Here is a 20,304-nt window from a genome sequence, read left to right as displayed (position 1 = left end):
CTTTTGAGCCACACAGAGCTCTTCTTCAGATCCCAAAGCAGGAAGAGCTCTGTGTAGCTCGTCTCTCTCTCTTCAACAGAAGTTGGTCCAATAAAAGATATTACCTCACCTTCCTTGCCTCTGTAATATCCTGGGACCGACATGGCTACAACAACACTGCACGTAACTGAAATGCTGTCAGTTCAATGATGATATGCTCAGCCACGAAGGCCTGCAGTTTTGCATTACACTAAAACATATTTGCAGGACACTTAGAGGAATGATCACAACAACAAATCCCTGAATGGCTAACTTGTGATTTCGACAGGACTGATTCTACCTTCCTGAGGATTATGACATAACTGATCACAATGGCACAGGAGCAACAGTGCAGGACACTTCCATTTTCAAGAGAAAGCAGCTCAGTTACAACTTCTCAGATACTTAGCCCTCAGTCTGAAAGATCAGCTACTTAGTAGTGTTATTTTTACAGCATGAGTCCTTGCTCAACTGTACCTCTGTTCCCAATGCAATATTTACCATGAAGAATATCCCACATAACCCTAGTTACATTAGCTGTCATCCCCGTTTCCCCAATGCCTGGCTGCTTCTGCCTGGAAAGGAGGAGCAGGATGAGTGTGCGTGTTTTGGGGGTGGGAAGGTATCCAAGGGCTGTATAATAAAATCAGCGCCAAACACTGGCCAAAATATACAGGCAATAGGAACCAAAGACTCTGGCATCACGGCAAACCCCATAGATGTCAGGTAGGTTGCCCCACCAACTGTGAGGGATCCCTTCCTAGAACAACCCAAAGTACAAGGGACCAGGCCCCAAACCAGTTCTAAGGGCAGCACTCCAGGGAAACCTTTTGGGGAAGTGACCTACACCAGAACTCTTCTAAGGAAAAAGAGCAGACACCTCAAATGATCATAAATGGCAGGGCGCTCATTACACAAGAGATGGTTGCTCCAGGATTTGAGGTTAGAATAAGCTGAGAATGCATTATTTAATGGCACAAAGCTTGAATCAGAAAAGATTGTATGTAACTGGTGAAGAATGAATACTCAAGAAACAGTATGATTGTGGTCATTATTACTGTTTTTCATTTTTACACTTTTTGGTGTCTCAGCCATCCAGGAAATCTTAAGACACACTACACGACGACTCAGCAGTTGGAAGGGATTTTTTACAATACAATATGAACTTCACTGCACAGTAAACGGGGATTGAAAATTGGAATGTAAAGGAAGGGTCAATGTCAAATGCAAATAACGGATTAAAAGCAGAGAACTGTGTGCTTTGGTGATGCAGTGAGAAACTGGTAAGATTTTCTAGGCCTCACTAGTTTTAACAAGAGATTTCCTCTCTGTGATAAGAAAAGGGCCTAGGGGTCATTTTACACAAGTCAAGAGGCAATGAAATCGTCACAAACTCTTTCTCAGACACACACACATGCTGCAGTTGCCAAGGTCTGTTCAATAGCAAAGACCCTGAAGAACAGGGAGAGGAGATAAGAAGCACTGACCCCATTGCCCTAATACAAAATGAAATTTCATTTTCTAAAGAAATAGCCATTCATATGCCTCAGCTTCCATATAGCAACATCCTATGCGAGGCTAAAGAACAACTAAATTGCACATGGCACACCCAGAGCTTGTATCAGACATGCAGTGAATAAAAACATTCAACGAGAGTTGTAGCTAAGAGCATATTTTCAAGGATTTCTCAATTTTTGCCAGAATTTAGGAGAAGAAAACGGCAGCAAGCCAGTGAAAGGGAAACTTTGTCTTTCACCTGTTCCTAATTTACAAGGGCTTCCCACAATTCAAGAACACAAAGGAGTCAGTATTGCTTTTAAGCTCCTGTATAAAAGCTGAAGGGCTTTCCTGTTTAAAATGGTGTTTTGAAATGACAAGATTACAAAAGCCTTCAATAAACCAGAGATTCTCACACAGAGAATATGAAATACACAAGAAAACGAGGATGTTGAAGCTAAGAAAACAGAGTAGGTAAAGACAGTAGAAAGGGAACATATTCCTCCTCCAATACAGAATTGAATTAGAGCCCTGCTGTTCAGCAGGGCACCAGAGGAGATGGGGTGAGATTTTGGCACTTGGAGATGAATAGCAGCAGCAGTCCATTATCGAATGCTTTATCCACTAATGCTGTGAACTTGGGATTCAACTGTCAAGACACCATTAGAGAAGTAGTCTTAAAGTACTTCTTCCCAATGACGAGCCGCACCAGAATGCAACTTTTGTGATCTGAGAGTATTTTTTTTCCTCCTGCTGAAGCTTTCAGTATTGATCAGCGGAGTACTGCAGAGAAATGGCTGCAGTGGGGGAAATACACTTTTGGCAAACTGTGTGGCCTGCTTGGGCTGCTTCCCAGCCTCCCAAGCACAAAGTGACTCCCCAGAACCTCCTACCTATCCCCACAGCCTGAGAGAGGGGACAGGACATGGGGAAGGATAGGAGGAGAAGTGAGAAGGAATGATTTTTGAAGTGGCGATCAGGGAGCACAGCTGCAATGCCTAAGCTGTATCAGCCTCATATGAGGAAACAGTATGATACTGATGCTCCTTCATTGTCTTCTTCATTCACGCTTTTCCACCATTCCCTATGCATGGACTACACTGGCTGAGTTGATCTACAAGGCCACCTTCCACTCATCATTCATATTCCCCTTTAAGGCCCATTTCTGCCACAACACCTACAAGAAATTAGCCAGCTAAGATGTCCATTTTGTGTAAATATTAACCCCCCACCACCTTTCTTACTCCATCATGCCACAGGTTAGCCCTCACTGGGAAATCATAAAGTGATCAACCCTCCCTACTGTCTTGTTACTTCACGTCTCAGTGCATAAGCTCCTTGGGGGCAGGGATCACGTCATCTGTTTTGGGGAGACGCAGAGCATCAGCTCTAACATATAATAATCCTGAAGCATAGTCTTATGTCTCACTCTGTCCTCTGTTGTTTCTTTTTTCTTTCCCTTTTGCCACATAATGGCTTTCCCATCATCACTTCACTGTGTTTAAAATTAGTAACAGTTGGGTAATTTCACTTGCATGGCAAGTCGGAGGACAGGATATAGGAGGTGACCTCTGTTAGAGCCCAGTGGGATCAGGATGAAGACACTGGGCTAGTGCTCTCTGTCTAATGGACACTTGAAATAAAAAATGAAGCCTTCAGATTCAGCCATACAGCTTGGAAGAAATTCCAGATGATGACCACAATGTGGCAGGTACCACATGATAATATAAAACTTCTGCAATTTATCTCATGAATCAACCGCACTTTCCATGTGATTGCACTGCCATAGTTTTTAAAGAGGAGATAGAACCAAAACCTCATATCAGACTATGCCTGAAACACGGGAAAGCTTGGATCTGAAATTCACAATAGGTTCCATTTTTGTAATGGGATGAACTAGAAGGTGAATCTGAAAACTGTTTCATTTTAGGAAGAGTGCATATAGGTATTTTGCAGTTTGGGCCCATCTTTAGCATTCAACACAGAATTATGCATTTATCTAATAACAGAGAGACATCTAGAGTTCCAAAACTAAGAATTAACAAATTAACAAAAGCCCCAAAAGTTTTGCAAGGGATATAAACCGTCATGTGTCAGAGCATAAGCCAACCTCTAATTAATGGGTGTTAGTAAGAAACCATTCCTGTAGATAGATGATTCCATAACGGCCTACTCTAGTGGTTCTTGCATCTTCCTCAAAAGCTTCTACTATTGGTTACTGTTGGAAACTGGGCTAGATGGACCACTGATCTCACCCAACATGTAGGTTCTTTTTATGACCACAACGTGGAAAGTACCACAGGACCCATGCAATTTCTTCCATGGCTCATTTCCACATTCCCAGTCATTTAAAAATTCAAGTTGATGAATTTACCATAGACTGGGTTACTAAACTTCTCAAATAACGTGGAGTTTTGCTGGACAACATTATTTTAAACATATTTGCAAAGTGATAAATACCTAAGATCTCTCCTTAACTGACTACTCGGAAGAATGGGACACTGTTTCATAGTCAGGATTGCTATACAATCATGAATCCATTAGCTATACTTCATTTGGAGTACTGTGAGGTAAATTAGGTAAAATCTTTCACAAAGTACTTTAAACCCTTTAAATATTCTTTATAACCAAGCAGCAAGAGCAATTCTGCAAGGTAATTTTCATAAATATCATTGTAAGCCATATGAAAGGCTGTTCTAATTACCTCTTGCTAGCTGGCATGAAAAATGCCTTGCCACTATTATTTATAAGTCCCTAAATGATCTGGCACAAAATTACTTAAAAGAACAAATTAACATTCAGTTCAGATGTCCATTCATAGAACACCAGGTCAAACACTAATAAATGTGTTTGTTCTGAAACTTAAGTAAAGAAGGGCCTGATTCTGGTATGACTTACACTGGGGTAAATCAGGAGTAACCTCACTAAATTTAATGGAGTTAAACCAATGTTAGATGGATCAGAATGAGACCCAGAAAATCTGCTTTTCCTCTTAGGATCCCTAATCTTTTGTATACTGTATAATGACCTCTACTAATTAGTTCAGCTAACTCATTGGTGACATTTAACAAAGAATCTTCATTCTTAGTGCAAGAAATGTGTGGCAAAGCTGCCTCATTATCTGCCTTCGTATCCCACCTCAAAACTCTCCCTTGCCATGATACCTATAAAAAACTTCACAATGATTAGGTTGCTGGCATGCACAGACCAGTGCCTACCATGCAGACCAATACTGTTTCCATGGTTTACTTGTACTCCCCCAACTGTCTATATCCATCATCTGGTGTATCTTGTCTTATATTTAGAGCGTAAACCCCTTGAGGCAGGGACTGTCACCCTTTTTTTTCTGATTTTGTACAGCACCTACCACAATGGGGTGCAGATCTATGAGTAGTACCCCTAGGCACTACCGTAATAAAAATGAAGTTATCAACTTCTGAATGATTGAAAGATTAGACCTATTGTAAATGGTTAGCTGCTGAATAGGTGGGCATCATTATTTGTATTATGGTAGCAGACCCCACAGAGATCAAGACCCTATTATTCTAGCTGCTGTACACTCATGTAGCAGGTCTCTGTACAGAATCTATTAAAATCTGAATAGATAAGGCAGGCAGAGTGGGAGGAAGGGAGTATTATCACCCCCATTTCACATATGGGGAACAGAGGCATCAGAGAAATGAAGTGACCTGCCCAAGTTCACACAGGAAGTCTGTGGCAGAACCAGGAATTAAATCCGATCTCAGTCCAGTGACACCCTCAGGACCATGCTTCCTTTCCATTGTTAATTGACAATAGGCTATTCATGATTCCGGGTACGTGTATGTCCTTGGATAGTGCTGCTGATGTCAACTCGGATATTGAAAAATTGGCCTTAAGTGTTAACTGGGTGATGTCAGCTAAACTGAGATTCCCTGGATAAAGCTTTAAATATATTGTTTAGCAACTCCCTCCCCCACATTATCAAACAGATGAGGCACCTCAAAGCTCCGTTAGGTATTTTCTGACCCCACCCCTGTCCATTCTTCCTCTGCCATCGCCTAACACTCTAAGGATCCCTCTGTTCCTAACTGATTCCTCCTCCTTTTTCCACTACTTCCCTCACTGGAGCTTAGAGAAGTTCCGGGTCTGCTACTAACTGATGACAGGATTTCATTAGTTTGTAACAAAGGTTTTGGGAAAGCTTGTTTAAATACAGATGGCAGCCATGCCAAAACCGGGAAATCAACAATCAAACAACTTGTTTCTAAGCTGAATGCCACACAAAACCCAGCTCTCCATCCCCCCCCGGGCATATTCCTGCACTGTTGCAAATAGAATCATGTCCTGAAAAGAGGAGAAAACTTACAGGAAAATTCTCTAGGACGGGGGATGGTCAACACTGCTCTCTGTCTGTCCACCATGGAGCACTACTTCAGACTCAGATGATCAGTATGTTCTCACCAGCCAGGGGACTTTCCCTAGGGTTCTCTATGCTTTTTGACTGGCTGAGTCACCCTGCTCACTTTAAGCTTTGCCGACAACCCCTATTTCTAACTGAGGTGCACCAGTGGTCGAGGCCCCTGCAGTGGCAGGGAGTTGATTTAGTGAGATATACCCAGATGATCCTGGCAAGTGACCCATGCCCCATGCTGCAGAAGAAGCCAATGCACATCCCCGCAAAGTCACTGCCAATCTGACACGGGGGAAAATTCCTTCCCAACCCCATATATGGCCCTCAGTTTAACATTCAGTGTGCATATTCTTATGTAGTCAGTGCCTATTTTTTAGGCCCTGTTCCTAGGCACTATTCACCCACCCAGCCTCTCTTCCTCCCAACCCATGTTGGTGGGTTGGATGTCCACATGACCAGCTGTTGCATCCCATTGCGGTGGCAAGTTGGAGTCAGCACTCAGTAGTACCATGTGCACGTACTAGCAGTGAGCAAGAAGCAACCATGATAAGAAGGACAGTACCAGGTTTTGTGGACAGTTCTTGTGAGACTCTCCTTTTGGGATGGGTGGGTGTGGCAGGTGTGGTGCAGGGAAAGAGGAAGCAAGAGCTGGGTGAATGAAGTCCCAGAGAGGTGGGGAGGTTCAGAGATTCAGGAAGCAACCCCTGAAAAAAACTTATTTATAGAAGAGACAAATGGTCACTACAGTATTCGGGGAGCCTTTTAGCACTTGGTTTGGCTGGTATTTACCTCTTTGGGAACAGGGCAGGAGAAAGGGGGATGGATTTTCCCAATCCTGCTGGCACATCCCTAGACTTTGGTTTTTTGTTTGTTTTTTTTAAATGAAAGCACCATTTTGTGTTGGCTGTACAGCATATGCTGCTGCTTCTCCTCTTGGGCCGGCTGTATGATGCCGTAGCCCTGGCCTTTCCTGCAAAACCTAGTATTTATTTATCTATCTATCTTTGCAGAGGGACTAATAAGCCGTAGGGAAGTCAAGCAGCCCAGGCTCTCTCATTTCTATCACATCTCTCGGAGAGAGGAGATTGTGAAGGTCAGAATGTCACAGCTGCAGCTTCACGCTAATCATCCATTCACCTGACAATCCAGCACTTGCAGTGAAATGCTATTTTACATTCCATGTTTGTAAGTGTCAGTATAAGAAAATACTGTTTGCAATTTTCTCTAGAATGGCTGTCACTTAAAAACCCAAGTGGCTGTCAGAGTGCCTTTGCCCACGGTTATCTTCCCCGTTTTCCCTTTGTGTGGTAGTACAGGGCGAAGCCTGAAAAGATGATGGTTCAGAAACAAACACATGAAGCATTTTCAGACTTGCTTTCCTCTTTCCCACACCAACTGCCATCGATATACTAATGTAACTAGAGCGCTATGGATTTTTCCACACATTTTCATTTGCGTGCCGAAATATCCCAGATTTTGTGTCTGACACTGGGTTGCCCTCCCAGTTGACACAAGGGAAACGGGTGAAAAATGTTTAAAAAACTCCTTTCTCTGCTGTATTCGAGTGGGAGTTTTCATAAAAGGAAAAATGCAACCCAGGAGAGGGGATGGCGCAGGAGAGAAGGGTGGCTGGGCACAGAAATCAAGGGGCCTGAATTTGGGAAGCAACAACGAGGCCCCCTTTCACGCTGATATTCACAATAAAACAGACTGACCCACTCACTCAAGGGAGAACTTGACTTCGGGAACTTAACTCTTCAGGAACGTTTGTATTGCTAGATAATAGGATGCTGGGAAGAGCAATGTTGACCAAGAAGAGGCGATAAAGCCAGGAAAATAGCGAATATAATTGATGAAATGGGTTGCAATCAAACTTTTCATCTCTTGTTCTCACTCAACTTATCCAGCCATTGGCACTCTGGCCACATGACTGGTTTTAAGAACATAACATGACCAGTACAGTGAATGCACAATGAGCAACGTTACGGGAGCCCACACTCAAAACCCATACGTAGCCTCAAGGCTCCTGCACCAGGTGACTGCACTGAGGAAAAGATGCTCGGAACCGGTAGCGGAAGGTGGGCCAACTACCTTTCCTCCCAGCACTCCCTAGCAACAAAGCCTCTTGTCATCTGGGTTGGTGCTGTGGCACTGCAGCTGCTAACTTCCTCAGGGGAAAGAGAAAGTTATTCTTAAGTGGGAAATGGCTTCCCAGAAGGAAACGATCAGCCAGACAAACAAATATGCCATGTCCCTCTCTAGAAGGAGCAGAGGTCTCCACACAGCTTTAGTGTGGTGGGAAAAATAGAACCTACGCCCAGATACTGTAATCCCCTGCCTATCCCCATACAGTCAGCAGGTTTTTAATCCATATTTGATAAGTCCCCCTTTGAGAGTCTCCAAGCTACAAACCTAGCCATAAAGACACAGAAGAACTTAGAAGAGAAGCTCATTCACTTCGGGCTACTCTCTGGAAACAAATGAGTTACAAACCCCACGCTTGCTGTGGCAGAGGAACTCTGAACGGCCAGGTAAGAGCACAAACCTGTGGGGATCATCAGGGTCACAGTTTGGTAGGAAGTTTGTGACAGCTTCTGCCACTTCTTCATTTAATAATACATCCCAGAGTCCATCGGTAGCTAAGATCAGCACATCCTCTGGTCCGTGCTCATACTGCAGAAGATTGTAGACTCTCACCTATAACCACAAAACAAGAGACATTGACTCAGATGAAGGAGGAAATATTCCAATTCTTGTGAAAATCTGCTGATGATGATCTTGAGTTAGCCACTTAGGCAAGGGAGCTCAAATACCCCCACATGTCGCACTTTTGCTCTCCCCAGCACTCAGTAGGGCAACTTCTTCATGGAGCTGGCAATCTCTCTTAGGCCCTAATTCAAAATAGCATACCCTACTGCTGGATGGCACTTAATCAGGTGCTTAAGTGTTGACCTGAATAGGAACAGACTTGACTGTTCTTGAATCAGGGTCCTAATGCAGGTTTCAGAGTAACAGCCGTGTTAGTCTGTATTTGCAAAAAGAAAAGGAGTACTTGTGGCACCTTAGAGACTAACCAATTTATTTGAGCATGAGCTTTCGTGAGCTACAGCTCACTTCATCGGATGCATCCGATGAAGTGAGCTGTAGCTCACGAAAGCTCATGCTCAAATAAATTGCTTGGTCCTAATGCATTTATGTAGTGCTGACAGCGGTGATCAAAGCAATCAAACCTATTCCTCTCCCTTCTCCTCTTGTGGCCATGCTGTGCATTTTGGCTATTCTCCATCATTGGGATAGCTGGTCAAATAAGAATTTAATAATTTACTTGATGAATTTTTAATAACTGTTTTCACTATTTGCCCAGAAACCATTAACTATGCCCAATAAATTGCACATGTTCTGAAGTGCTCAGTGCATTGTATAAGGATTTGCTACCTAAAGTCTTTTCTATAGCCGTGATCCAGCAAAGAACTTAAGAATATGCTTAACTTTAAGCATGTGAGTGGCTCCACTGAAGTGAATGGATCATATTCTTAAGTGATTTGTTGGACTGGGGCCAATTTAAGGAACCACATAAAATATTAATGGAAAAGGTTCTTCCGTACTAGGTTAATTCCCTAAAATGCCCATTGGTCTTGTTACTTAAGGCTGAAGTCATATAGCTAAGAACTGAACTGACTTCTCAGACTGGCCCCTGATGCTGAACAATCTGACATCCTATGTTTAAAATGGCCTCCCGTAACCCCCTGCTTGACTGAGCTGTCTAAATAATGAAATCAGGGGGTTAACTGAGTCATTGCAAGTTTTTCAAATGAGTCTTTTGTTGGATGTAAGTCTTCTCCCAGCCTGCCATGCATTCCAACTGTCAAACCGCCAGCTCCTTTAATTCCCCAAACTAAAACTTGGAATCCTTGGGAACCACTCACAGAGCACTTTAATTACCCCACCAGTAATTTGAAAGACGTGTGACAACCTTGGAACGTAAACAAGAAGAAATGATGATCTGTATTAGAATTTGGGAACAGTGCACCTGGTCACACATGCTGTTTTATCCTTGTGCTTCAAGAGCAGCATCAGTGCTCCACAAATTTGTTCGGACATGTACTTGGCACAGCTAGAAGATGGGGAGTGATTTCATTCTCTCTTGGCACATTCTCTCATTAGGAGCCAAGGAGCAGGAAATGCACATAAAATGCTTGGACCTTTCAATGTAATTATGATTTTTATGGGATCGCAACCAGGACAGGAGAAACAATCATGTCCATCTCAGTGCTAATCCTCACAGTTTTTTCCCTTTTGTTCTAAAGAGAGAGAGGGTCATTTGTAAAATGTATCGATTGCTTTATTATTTAAGGTCTATCTGAGTGAGGACTTTTGAGATGAGCCAAAAAAAAAAAAAAGTCAACCTAGAACACTCCCCACTGTCTTTACCTCCTGATTCAAATCTATCAGAAATACAACTCCACAGCAGCAAATATAGTCTATGGAGACTGTGTGTTACAGGTACACCTCTGTGCCAATTCACAGAGGATACGAGTGTTTCATAGAATATTAGGGTTGGAAGAGACCTCAGGAGGTCATCTAGTCCAATCCCCTGCTCAAATCAGGACCAATCCCCAACTAAATCATCCCAGCCCGGGCTTTGTCAACCCGAGCCTTAAAAACCTCTAAGGAAGGAGATTCCACCACCTTCCTAGGTAACCCATTCCAGTGCTTCACCACTCTCCTAGTGTTTGCAGCCCCCAACATTATAGAACCTTGGCTCTTTAGTGCAAAGTGTAGCAGCTCATGCCTTTGTTTGTTGAAGTCACCAGCTCAACTGCCAGTGTATTGGCCGAGATGATGGTCATCACAAAAAAAAACGTTTGGAAGTCAGATCTCTTGGATGTCAGCTACTTTTACACAGACAGTAAGATACTTAAATGTTAATTATCCACTTAGCAGTGAATCACTCAGAACAAAACACATGTAAATCAGAAGACTTTTCTAAAATCCATCTCTGCCCCATCTCCCTCACCTAGATAAAGAAAGTTCAAATTAAAGTAACAGATCCTCTCCTGCTACCACTGGGGAAAAATGTTATGGGCCAGACCTTGCTCGTACTGAAGTCCATAGCAGATCTCCCACTGATGTCTATGGAGCAAGATTGGAGCCTATGGCTGCTGCTTCAAGGCAATAGAATCCTGTCAAAACTATAGCTGATGCAGCAGATGAAGGGCCCAAGATATATATTTCCGCAGACTCTAGTGTACATTACTGAGAAGAGAGACTATTTTGATACAAGAACATTCAGGTTTTGGGGAAAACTCAAGCAAAGATAATATAGCTAATTTAGGAACTAGAGGCTATTTTTTATGAGGAAAGACTAAGCTTGACATGTTCAAACCTGAAGAGATGGCAAGGAGATGGATACTGACAGACACCTAATGATGCACAGTAGTTAAGGGGTATGGGCAATGGTGGGCAAAGAACCAGCTATTTGACTGGTATGCAGTTCAATGAAAATAACGTGAAGTTATGGAAGGAGGTTGGGTTAGTTGTCAGATGTGGCTCTCTCCCCCAAAGAATGATTATCATATCTAATTGTCTACTCACTGTCATAAAGTAGCCAGCTTTATAAACTTTCCAAACCTTTGTAGATAGGTCGGATATTACAATATTCATATTATTTCGTATACCAAGCAGAGGCCATGTCCCGGTGATGTCACCTGGTTGACAAGTAAAGTATTTAAGGGTGGCCACAATATTTATTGTTTTTCCGTCAGTTTTCTAAAATACATCTACAGGTGGCTAGCAAGCACTAATAGACATGAGTTAATTTAGAGCTGTTCAGAGAATCACAGTATTTCAGAGGCAGGCTGTCTTGCCCAGATGCATTCCCACTTAGCGGAGCTGTTCCAGTTCTCATTTTTAATACTATCTTCTTGTATTAGTTATTTGCAATTTTACAGAGGAGTAACATGACACTAGCATTCTCATGTGGCACATGTATGACACTATATACATTTTATGTGGCCGAGAGCTATTTATCAACTCCATCTCACCAGCCATTTTCCCCAAAGCCCTGAGCTACCCCCTGCTTGCTGCCCTTCCTCAATAATAATTCAGGCAATTCAGCAGATATGAGATTTAAATGATGTTATGGCTGTGACACAAATCACTCAAACTTGCGTGCGCTTCAAATGGATACAGAACTCTCCAGCTCACACAGACATGGGTGGCTAGCCAGACCACCAGGCAACCTGGGCAAAAGCCATTTTCCCAATGCAAGCGGACTCTCTGTATGGCTTCCACTCCCTCTCACTTCCTTTACTCTCCCTGCTCCCTCTATGCATTTAGGAAACCCTCCGTCCACCTCCAATGTCATCAGGAAGGATGGACAATTTGGGATCTACCTCATGCTCTGTCTTAATTAGCCCATTCTGCAACTTCATATCCAAAAGTAGGAATGTTTAAAGCCAGCAACAAAGCAGCACTGTCACTTCTGCACAGCCAGCCAGCAAGGAGAGGGCAGGTCTCGATGAATTACACAATGACTGGGGTCTTCAGACCTCTGCTAAGGTTTAGCCGTGGATGCTCTGTGCTACAGCTCAGTTATGCACTCTGTCTGGATATGGATTGTGCATTCTGTTATTCAGCAAAGCTCTTAATGTGTGCTGAGGAAATACTCCAGTGCCAAATCCTGGATCGGTGATACAAAGGATGGGTCGAGTTTGTGGTTACATCTCAACAGGATCTACCATACATACATACATAATCCCAATTATACATATAAAATGATGGGATCTAAATTAGCTGTTACCATTCAAGAAAAAGATCTTGGAGTTATTGTGGATAGTACTCAGAAAACATCCACTCAGCGTGCAGCAGCAGTCAAAAAAGCTAACAAAACATTGGGAATCATTAAGAAAGGGATAGATAATAAGACAGAAAATATCATATTGCCTCTTTATAAATCCATGGTACACCCACATCATGAAGACTGCATGCAGATGTGGTCTCAAAAAAGATATACTGGAATTGGAGAAGGTTCAGAAGAGGGCAACAGAAATTATTAGAGGCATGGAACAGCTTCCATTTGAGGAGAGATTAATAAGACTGGGACTTTTCAGCTTGGAAAAGAGACGACTATGAGAGAAGTCTATAAAATCATGACTGGTGTGGAGAAAGCAAATAAGGAAGTGTTATTTATTTATTCTCATAACACAAGAACTCAGGGTCACCAAATGAAATTAATAGGCAGCAGATTTAAAACAAACAAAAGGAAGCATTTCTTCACACAGCACATCGTCAGCCTGTGGAACTCTTTGCCTGAGGATGTTGTGAAGGCCAAGACTATAACAGGGTTCAAAAATGAACTAGATAAATTCATGGAGAATAGGTCCATCAATGGCTATTAGCCAGGATGGGCAGGGATACTGTCCCTAGCCTCTGTTTGCCAGATGCTGGGAATGGGCGACAGGGGATGGATCACGTGATGATGACCTGTTCTGTTCATTCCCTCTGGGGCACCTGGCATTGGCCACTGTTGGAAGATAGGATACTAGGTTAGATGGACCTTTGGTCTAATCCAGTATGGCCGTTCTTATGCACCACCTTCAAAAGGCCATACTTGGCTTGTGAAAGAGCCACAGCTGATCTGGTATCCCATTTGTGTTCTTAAGCGAGCCAGCCAACTCTTGCTTGAAAACAACTCATAGCAAACTGACATGTAGCCTGCAGCCACCTGAGATGGTCCTGAACCAGCCTGGCCCAATGGAATTCAAGCCAAGACGGGCAACACTCTACATTCAGCTTCAGCTGCATTTACTATCAGCATGGCTACTTCAGTAATTTAAATCTTTTCTTAATTGTATTGTTCCTTATACGTGCACAGTTATCCAAAGCAGTTTCATTGGCACACATGGAAATCTCTTTCTATACTATCTTCCAAGTAATTTATATGTAAATAATGAAAAGCTGGTCCCAACACTGTTCCCTGCAGCACTCACCAATTAACCTCCTTTTAGCTTTTTACTGCTACCTTTCGTTTCCTGCCCTTTAGCCAATTTCCAGTGTACTGTGCCAACTTTCCACTTACTCTACGGCTCTGTCTTTTATATTAACCTACGAGGCAGACCATTTTCTCAAATGCTTTCTGAGAAATCCAAGCACTGTGTAAGACCATCTACTGCATTTTTCATTTCTTCCCTGACAGTATTAGCCTAAAAGAATTCCAAGCCAGTCAGATTTGACCTGCTATTCCTGAAATCACCTTGATTCTCCTGAATCATACAGTCCCTCTCCAAATATTTACCCAATTTGTTCCTTTAAATGGAAGTCCTAAAGCTTTCTACCAAACACTGGTGTCAGTCTAACGTTGTGTGATTTCCTTTTACATACTGTGAAGTGTTCAGCAAGCTCTTTTAGCACAGCCTTTATGGGAAAAGGTTCTTCAGTTCTCCCTCTCCACATCATTCAGTCAGACAAGTGGTCAGGTGAAATAACAAGGGCCAAATGGCGCCATCAGATGCATGCCTTTTCCAACAAATGGGTGAGTAATCATTTGAAGAATCTTAAAACCAAATCTTACCTCCCAGATACAGGGACAAGATTCCTATTGAATTCTACTGCCAGAATTTCATATTAAGATTTGTCAAATGATTATTTCCCTATGAAAAATAGATATGTAATACAATGTGAGATCTCCTCAGCTCTGGTAAGTCTGCTTTGTGCTTCTCCAGTTCATTGTAAGGTTCAGTTTTCTAGAGCTGTGAAAGTCTTTCAAATGTTGTCTCATACCAGCTGAATCACCGAAGGCTGACTGTCAGACTTGGTTACGGGTCTGCTCCTCTCATGGGTTGGTACGTCTATTATAGTAAAATTTGATTCCACCCAAAAGTTACTTAAACCTACACTTCTGGAGTTAGACTCAGTCTGCTTCTTCAGATATTTAGATTCTGATTTCAGATGCATTTCTGTTGCAACCTTATATCATAGCTTTGGTTTTACTATTTGAAACAAATTTGCCATGTTCTCCCCTGGCCTGGGAAAGGGGCCAGTGGCCGTGGCACAGGACCCAAAGTCAGAAGATGTAGTTCTATCCTGTCACTGACTTATTGTGTGACTAACTTCTCTATGCCTCAGACTCTCAGCCTGTAAAATGGAAATTATCTTTCCCCACCTTTATATAATTATTTGAGGTCCACTGATGAGGAAGTGCTATCGAAGTTGCAAGTATTATTACTACTTAATTTACTTCCAAATGCAAGTTCCCCAAATGGCAGCACAGGGCATTGCTTCTTAACATAGCTTTGTCTGCAAGATGTATTGCAGGTTCCTGACAATATAGAGACAATATCTGAGAGAAGAGCAATGTTCGGTGTGATGGTTTTTTTTTTTTTTTTTTGGCACATGTATTTGTTTTCACATAGAATTTGATTTCTGCTGGCTTATCTCAAGATTGCTAGGGCTGATATTCTTCATTTCCTGCTACTGGCCCCTATGACATTTCTGCTAGCCTTAACTGCCAAAGGACTATGGAAACAAGGACATTTTTTGCTGCCATTTGATCAGGCACTTGCAGAGTCTGAGACTCAGCTAGAGTATGCGTTATGCGCATCACGTTTTGGAATTCAAACACAAATTGGAAAAACCTACAAGATGCAAGATACAAATCTCCAAGATCTTTATATTGCATGAATGAATGTTGCTGCAGCGATTGGCAAGGTTGATCCTGCCGAGATACTATAGTAGAGCCGGGTCTTGGAGTGCCAGAAAGAAGAGGTAGAATTGCAGCATTACATTGGCACAAACCAAATCTATTACAATGATGAGGGCAGAAGTGCTGATTCCCTGGCTTGGGACAGCAGAGATGGCATACACTGAAAAAAAACAGGGAAAGGAGCAGAATGAGAGGGGGAAGGATGATGGGTGGCTGTCAATAGACTTCTTTTCTTTAAGTGACCAGAATCTCTCTCTAGCTGTCTTTCAAGCCTCAGTGGAAGCACTTTTTAGTCAGGACTTGTTAGTTTGGCAGCAGCTTTACGTTTCAGGATGTGCACAACTCGCTCACTCCCTCTCCGTAGTCACTGCTAGGGCACTCAGCACCATAGCACGTAAGTCTCAACTGCTGGGTCAAATGTTGGCAACTGTTGAATATTTGCTGAAGCCAGTGGGAAGTGCAGAACTCTCAGGATTTGACCCATGGTAAATAAGACTCCTCATGTGTGTTCACAATGGATTCTACTCTTCAGCTCTGTAGGCTTAATCTGTCTTGCTTACTGTTTTAAATATAATGTTCATTACTAATTCCATATATTTTGTTATTCCAGGGAGGTTTATGCAAAAAGGAGTTTTCAATGAGGCTCTGAGGACAGCCAGGCTCAGTCTCCTTCTAAGAACCTCCAGTAGGCCACTGCAACATCCTGGGCCATCAACCGAAAATGCCCTACCTCCTGCTCTGGAGTGCTTCACTCCAAATACCATCAGCTACCATGTATTGGATAGTGATGAACTGAAAATGTTCTGGAAGTCAGGTCCCAAATGACTGAAGGCCTTAAAGATTAAGTATTGGGTCTGCAAGTGAAGTGGATCAAGGGCAGGTGTGGAGCTTATTTTGATGTGCCCTGGCTATTTTTCCTCCTTAGACACTGGGGTTCTGTACTGTGTACAAGCTGTAGTTTCCATGTTGCCATGCAAGAAATCAGGGACTCCAGTATCTAGTTTCTATTCTCTTATTTCATAAGCTGACATCGGCTTTAAATTCTGTGTCAGTGGTGTGCTCGGTCACTGAAAGGGAAACATAGGGGGAAGAACATCTTGCGCCACTGCAGAGTGAATCCTTGGGCTGATCGTGAAGCAGCTGCAGAGTCACATCCAATGCCCCTCGGGCAGAAGGACATTAACCATGACACTTAGAAGGCGGAAAGGCATCAGGAGCCTGACAGGGATGTGTATATTCCTGGGGCAGCAGGAAGAGGAATGAAAACTACATTACTATGTAGCGAATGGCATCAATCCTGTCATTATTTCCACCCTTGATTTACACATTTATTTAAGTGATCAAATAACATGCTGGACATTGTCCACAGTTGACAGCAATTCAGGATGAACAATGTGCACTTAATTTAATTAATTTTCTTCAACTCCCATGTAATAAAAACATGGATGATGTACCTCGGGAGATGAGGACAGAAAAGGTTTGATGTAGATATTGGAGTCATGCACCTTCAGGTCATGGTCTCCAAGTCCTCTAGTTACTCCAATAGTTGCCATGACACGAGCCTGGAAACAAGAGAAACGCATTAATATCAAAGCCATTTCCAGACACAATGTTAATGTGATAGAGAATTAAAAACTGACCCCACCACGTAACTGCTAGGGCTTTTGGAGGAATCACCTCTCTTTTTCAATGTTTCCTTCCCTATACTGAGGAGTTAACAGACAGTGATCTTTAATCTTTTCACTTTCACAATTTTAGCTGCTTATCCACCAGGGTCACTCTGACTTCAATTTCTCCCTTTCTACAGGGTCAAGAAAAAAACCTGCCTATCGTTCTAGACCATAAATTAAATTCCCCTGGGTAGTTCAGGAGTGGGTTTAGCATCCATTGCATCGTCAGGTGGGTTTGTGCAATTTGGGACTGCTGTAAATATTTGTTGTCTCAAAATTATATATAGCACAGAGAGAAAGAGAATGAATGTGTGTGTGTGTGTGTGTGTGTGTGTGTGTATAATCTCAACCAGAATCAAAATTCTCTCTCATTAATCTAAGTCTGCAGGAATTTAAAAATACCTAATGCACCTCTCTCTACCATTTCTTTGTTCTCCCTTCCCTGCCTCTATTTCCCCATTTCCGTTTTTTTGCATTGTCTAGATTGTGAGGTCTCTGGGACACTTGTTTGTGTACCATCTAGGACAATGGAGCCTTAATCTCTCTGTAAGAGTCCTCAAGTACTACTTGCAATAGAAGTACTAAATTATATTAAGCGTATGAAGCACCCTGCATGTTAGTCAATAAGAGCACTCCGTCAGCAGAATATTTTGACAGCTCTTTCTGGAAGTATTGTCATTTCCTATATGCAACATCCCCCTGACCACCTGGGAAGAGGGAAGGTGCTGAGTGGTAGGCAGCTTTTGAAAAAAGGGAGGTAAGGTAAATATTGAGGGTTCCTCCCTCCTTTTATTTTGTTTAGGGGTACAACACAAGGATGGCTGTTATGCTTCCTGTTGTTTGCTTTGGCAATGGAGCCATTTGCTGTGAGTGTGAGAAACAGTCCCATGGTAAAAGGCATCAGCATGCCTTCCTGGATTAAACACATAATAGCTTTTCATGCTGACAACATCTTGTTATATCTGCAGGAGGCAGAAAGCTCGTTACAAATTACAGAACTTTGGAATTTGGGCAATTTGGGATTTTGAATCAGGCTTCAAAATAAACTATGATAAATCTGAAATTTTAGGAATTAATATTCCCAAAAGGGTCAAAACCAACTGTTGTCACATCTACATAAACTGAAATGGGTAAAGGAATCTTTAAAATAGTTGGGAATAAATACTGTGGAGAAACAAAAATAATTTTAAGGCAAGTGATCCTTCAATGTGAAATAAAATGATGAAAGTCTTGGAAGAATGGAACAAATAAGAAATAACCTGGCTAGGTAGGGCAGCCTTGGTAAAAACAAATGTCCTCCCAGTAATTTTTTTTTCAGTACATCTCTGATGGTATCCCTGGCATAAGATCAGAAATATGGCAGGGTGCAGTATTAAAATTCATATGGACATGTAAGACCAAGGGTGAGTTCTAAGTTCTGTAAAAGTGGGGTGGACTAGCTTTCCCTAATTTGGTTTATTATTGTTATGCATATTATGCATTAATATCTGGTTAACTAGGCTAACAACAGACCACCCAAACATGGGGTAAAATTCTAAGAAAACTGGAGCCCAAGTATGGCTATTCTTAGTCATTGTTGAGTTAAAAAGAAACCTAAGTCACCAAAAATAAAAGGTGGTCATTTATCCAGACTACCTTAGCAGCTCTGGACAAATTTTCTAAATTCCTGTCACCAGGACCCTCTCCCTCAACTACTTTCTTTAATCATCAGGAATTTATCCCTAGGACATAATCAAAGTGACTGTCCACCGTAGGTAAGAGCTGAGATTATTCAATTCTGACAGCTGTTCCTTGGTACCAATTTGAAATCATACCAAATTATACCATGTAATAATGTAAGTGATGTAAATATTGACAATATGGGATATTTATAAGTCACACATTTTATTGTGAAATCTGGGTATGAGGTGGCTCTAGCTAGACCTTTAAACACATTTCAAAAGTTGAGCCAGGAGCAAGCTGAAACAAAAGGTTTAATTTCTAAAACATATACAATTTGGATTGAAAAAGATGTTGATAAGAAAACAACCCAGATGGAAAGATAGGAGAAGGATTTGGACAAAGAAGTTGACGCGGGTGAGTGGGTCTGTCTATGGGAAAGGGGATATTCATCTTCAATATATGTAGCTCAAAGATAATTGTTATAAACTATTACCGTTTAGATGGGATTTGACTCCAGTTAAGAGCCATAATGTTTTTGCTACTAGAGCCGTGCTCTTTTGGAGGGATTGCAGGTAAAGGGAAACATACTTGCATGTAGGCTGGATGTGTCCAGGATTTAGATGGTTTGGGGAGCAATTATTAAAGAGATTCATTTTATGACAAAATGTAGGCATCCTAGAGATCCCCGATCTGCTTCCTTAAAGCTCAAGTAAAGGTTCGACCTTTTAAGCAGAACTACAAATTAATTACTTTGTTGTTAGCAGCTATACCTTGTGTTGCACATTATTGGAAAAAATGTGACCCCCTCCTCCTACAGAATTGTTGTGTAATAAAATATGGACAGTTCTTGTAATGGAAAAGCTTTCACACCAAGAACGTACACAAGAAAAACGCCAAAAAGAAGACAGCTATTTAGATACTTGGCACTCTTTTTAGCATACTCAGAGGAGGGGGGCTTCTCAACCAGCAAACCAAAATCTTTAGCCAGTTTCTTTGAATATTAATCTGATCCTGAATAAGTAATATATGGTTTAGTATGTTAACATTTTATTTTAATTTTGCCTTAATAAAAAGTTTTTAAAAAAACAACCCAACCCTAGGGGTTTAATAATGAAGGCAGCAGGATGTCTCTTCATAATGGAGCGCTGCCACATATTTCCTTTGGCAAGACAAGAACCATGATGCAAAGTTAAATCGCTGATGTGACAGTAATATGAACACAGTCATTACTGAGAACAGCAATAATTTCAGAGGTGCACCTCACTCCCCAATACCCTCTCTCAAAGTGCTTCTCCTGACTGCAGAACCAGTACAGACAAGATCTTCAATTACCACAACACCTCACCTACTTGCTAGAGGAC

At 42.0% G+C, this 20,304-nt stretch overlaps 1 protein-coding gene across 2 annotated transcripts in view; it reads right to left on the bottom strand.

Moving 5' to 3' along the window:
* Positions 1–20,304, bottom strand: part of PPM1H (protein phosphatase, Mg2+/Mn2+ dependent 1H) — a 221,094-nt gene that overhangs the window by 6,071 nt on the left and 194,719 nt on the right. For both annotated transcript variants that reach the window (XR_012666478.1, XM_048835931.2), the window contains exons 8-9: positions 17,066–17,173; positions 8,454–8,605 (exon numbers count right to left, since the gene is read on the bottom strand). Coding sequence is in view for 1 of the 2 variants with exons in the window: in XM_048835931.2 (XP_048691888.1) it covers positions 8,454–8,605; positions 17,066–17,173 (260 nt within the window). In the remaining variant the exon portion in view is untranslated. The remainder of the gene's footprint in view (positions 1–8,453; positions 8,606–17,065; positions 17,174–20,304) is intronic.

This window comes from Caretta caretta, chromosome 1, assembly GCF_965140235.1.
Source record: "Caretta caretta isolate rCarCar2 chromosome 1, rCarCar1.hap1, whole genome shotgun sequence".
NCBI lineage: Eukaryota > Metazoa > Chordata > Testudines > Cheloniidae > Caretta > Caretta caretta.
The sequence above is the reverse complement of the archived record's forward strand: the minus strand, read 5'-3'. Positions and strand labels throughout refer to the sequence as shown.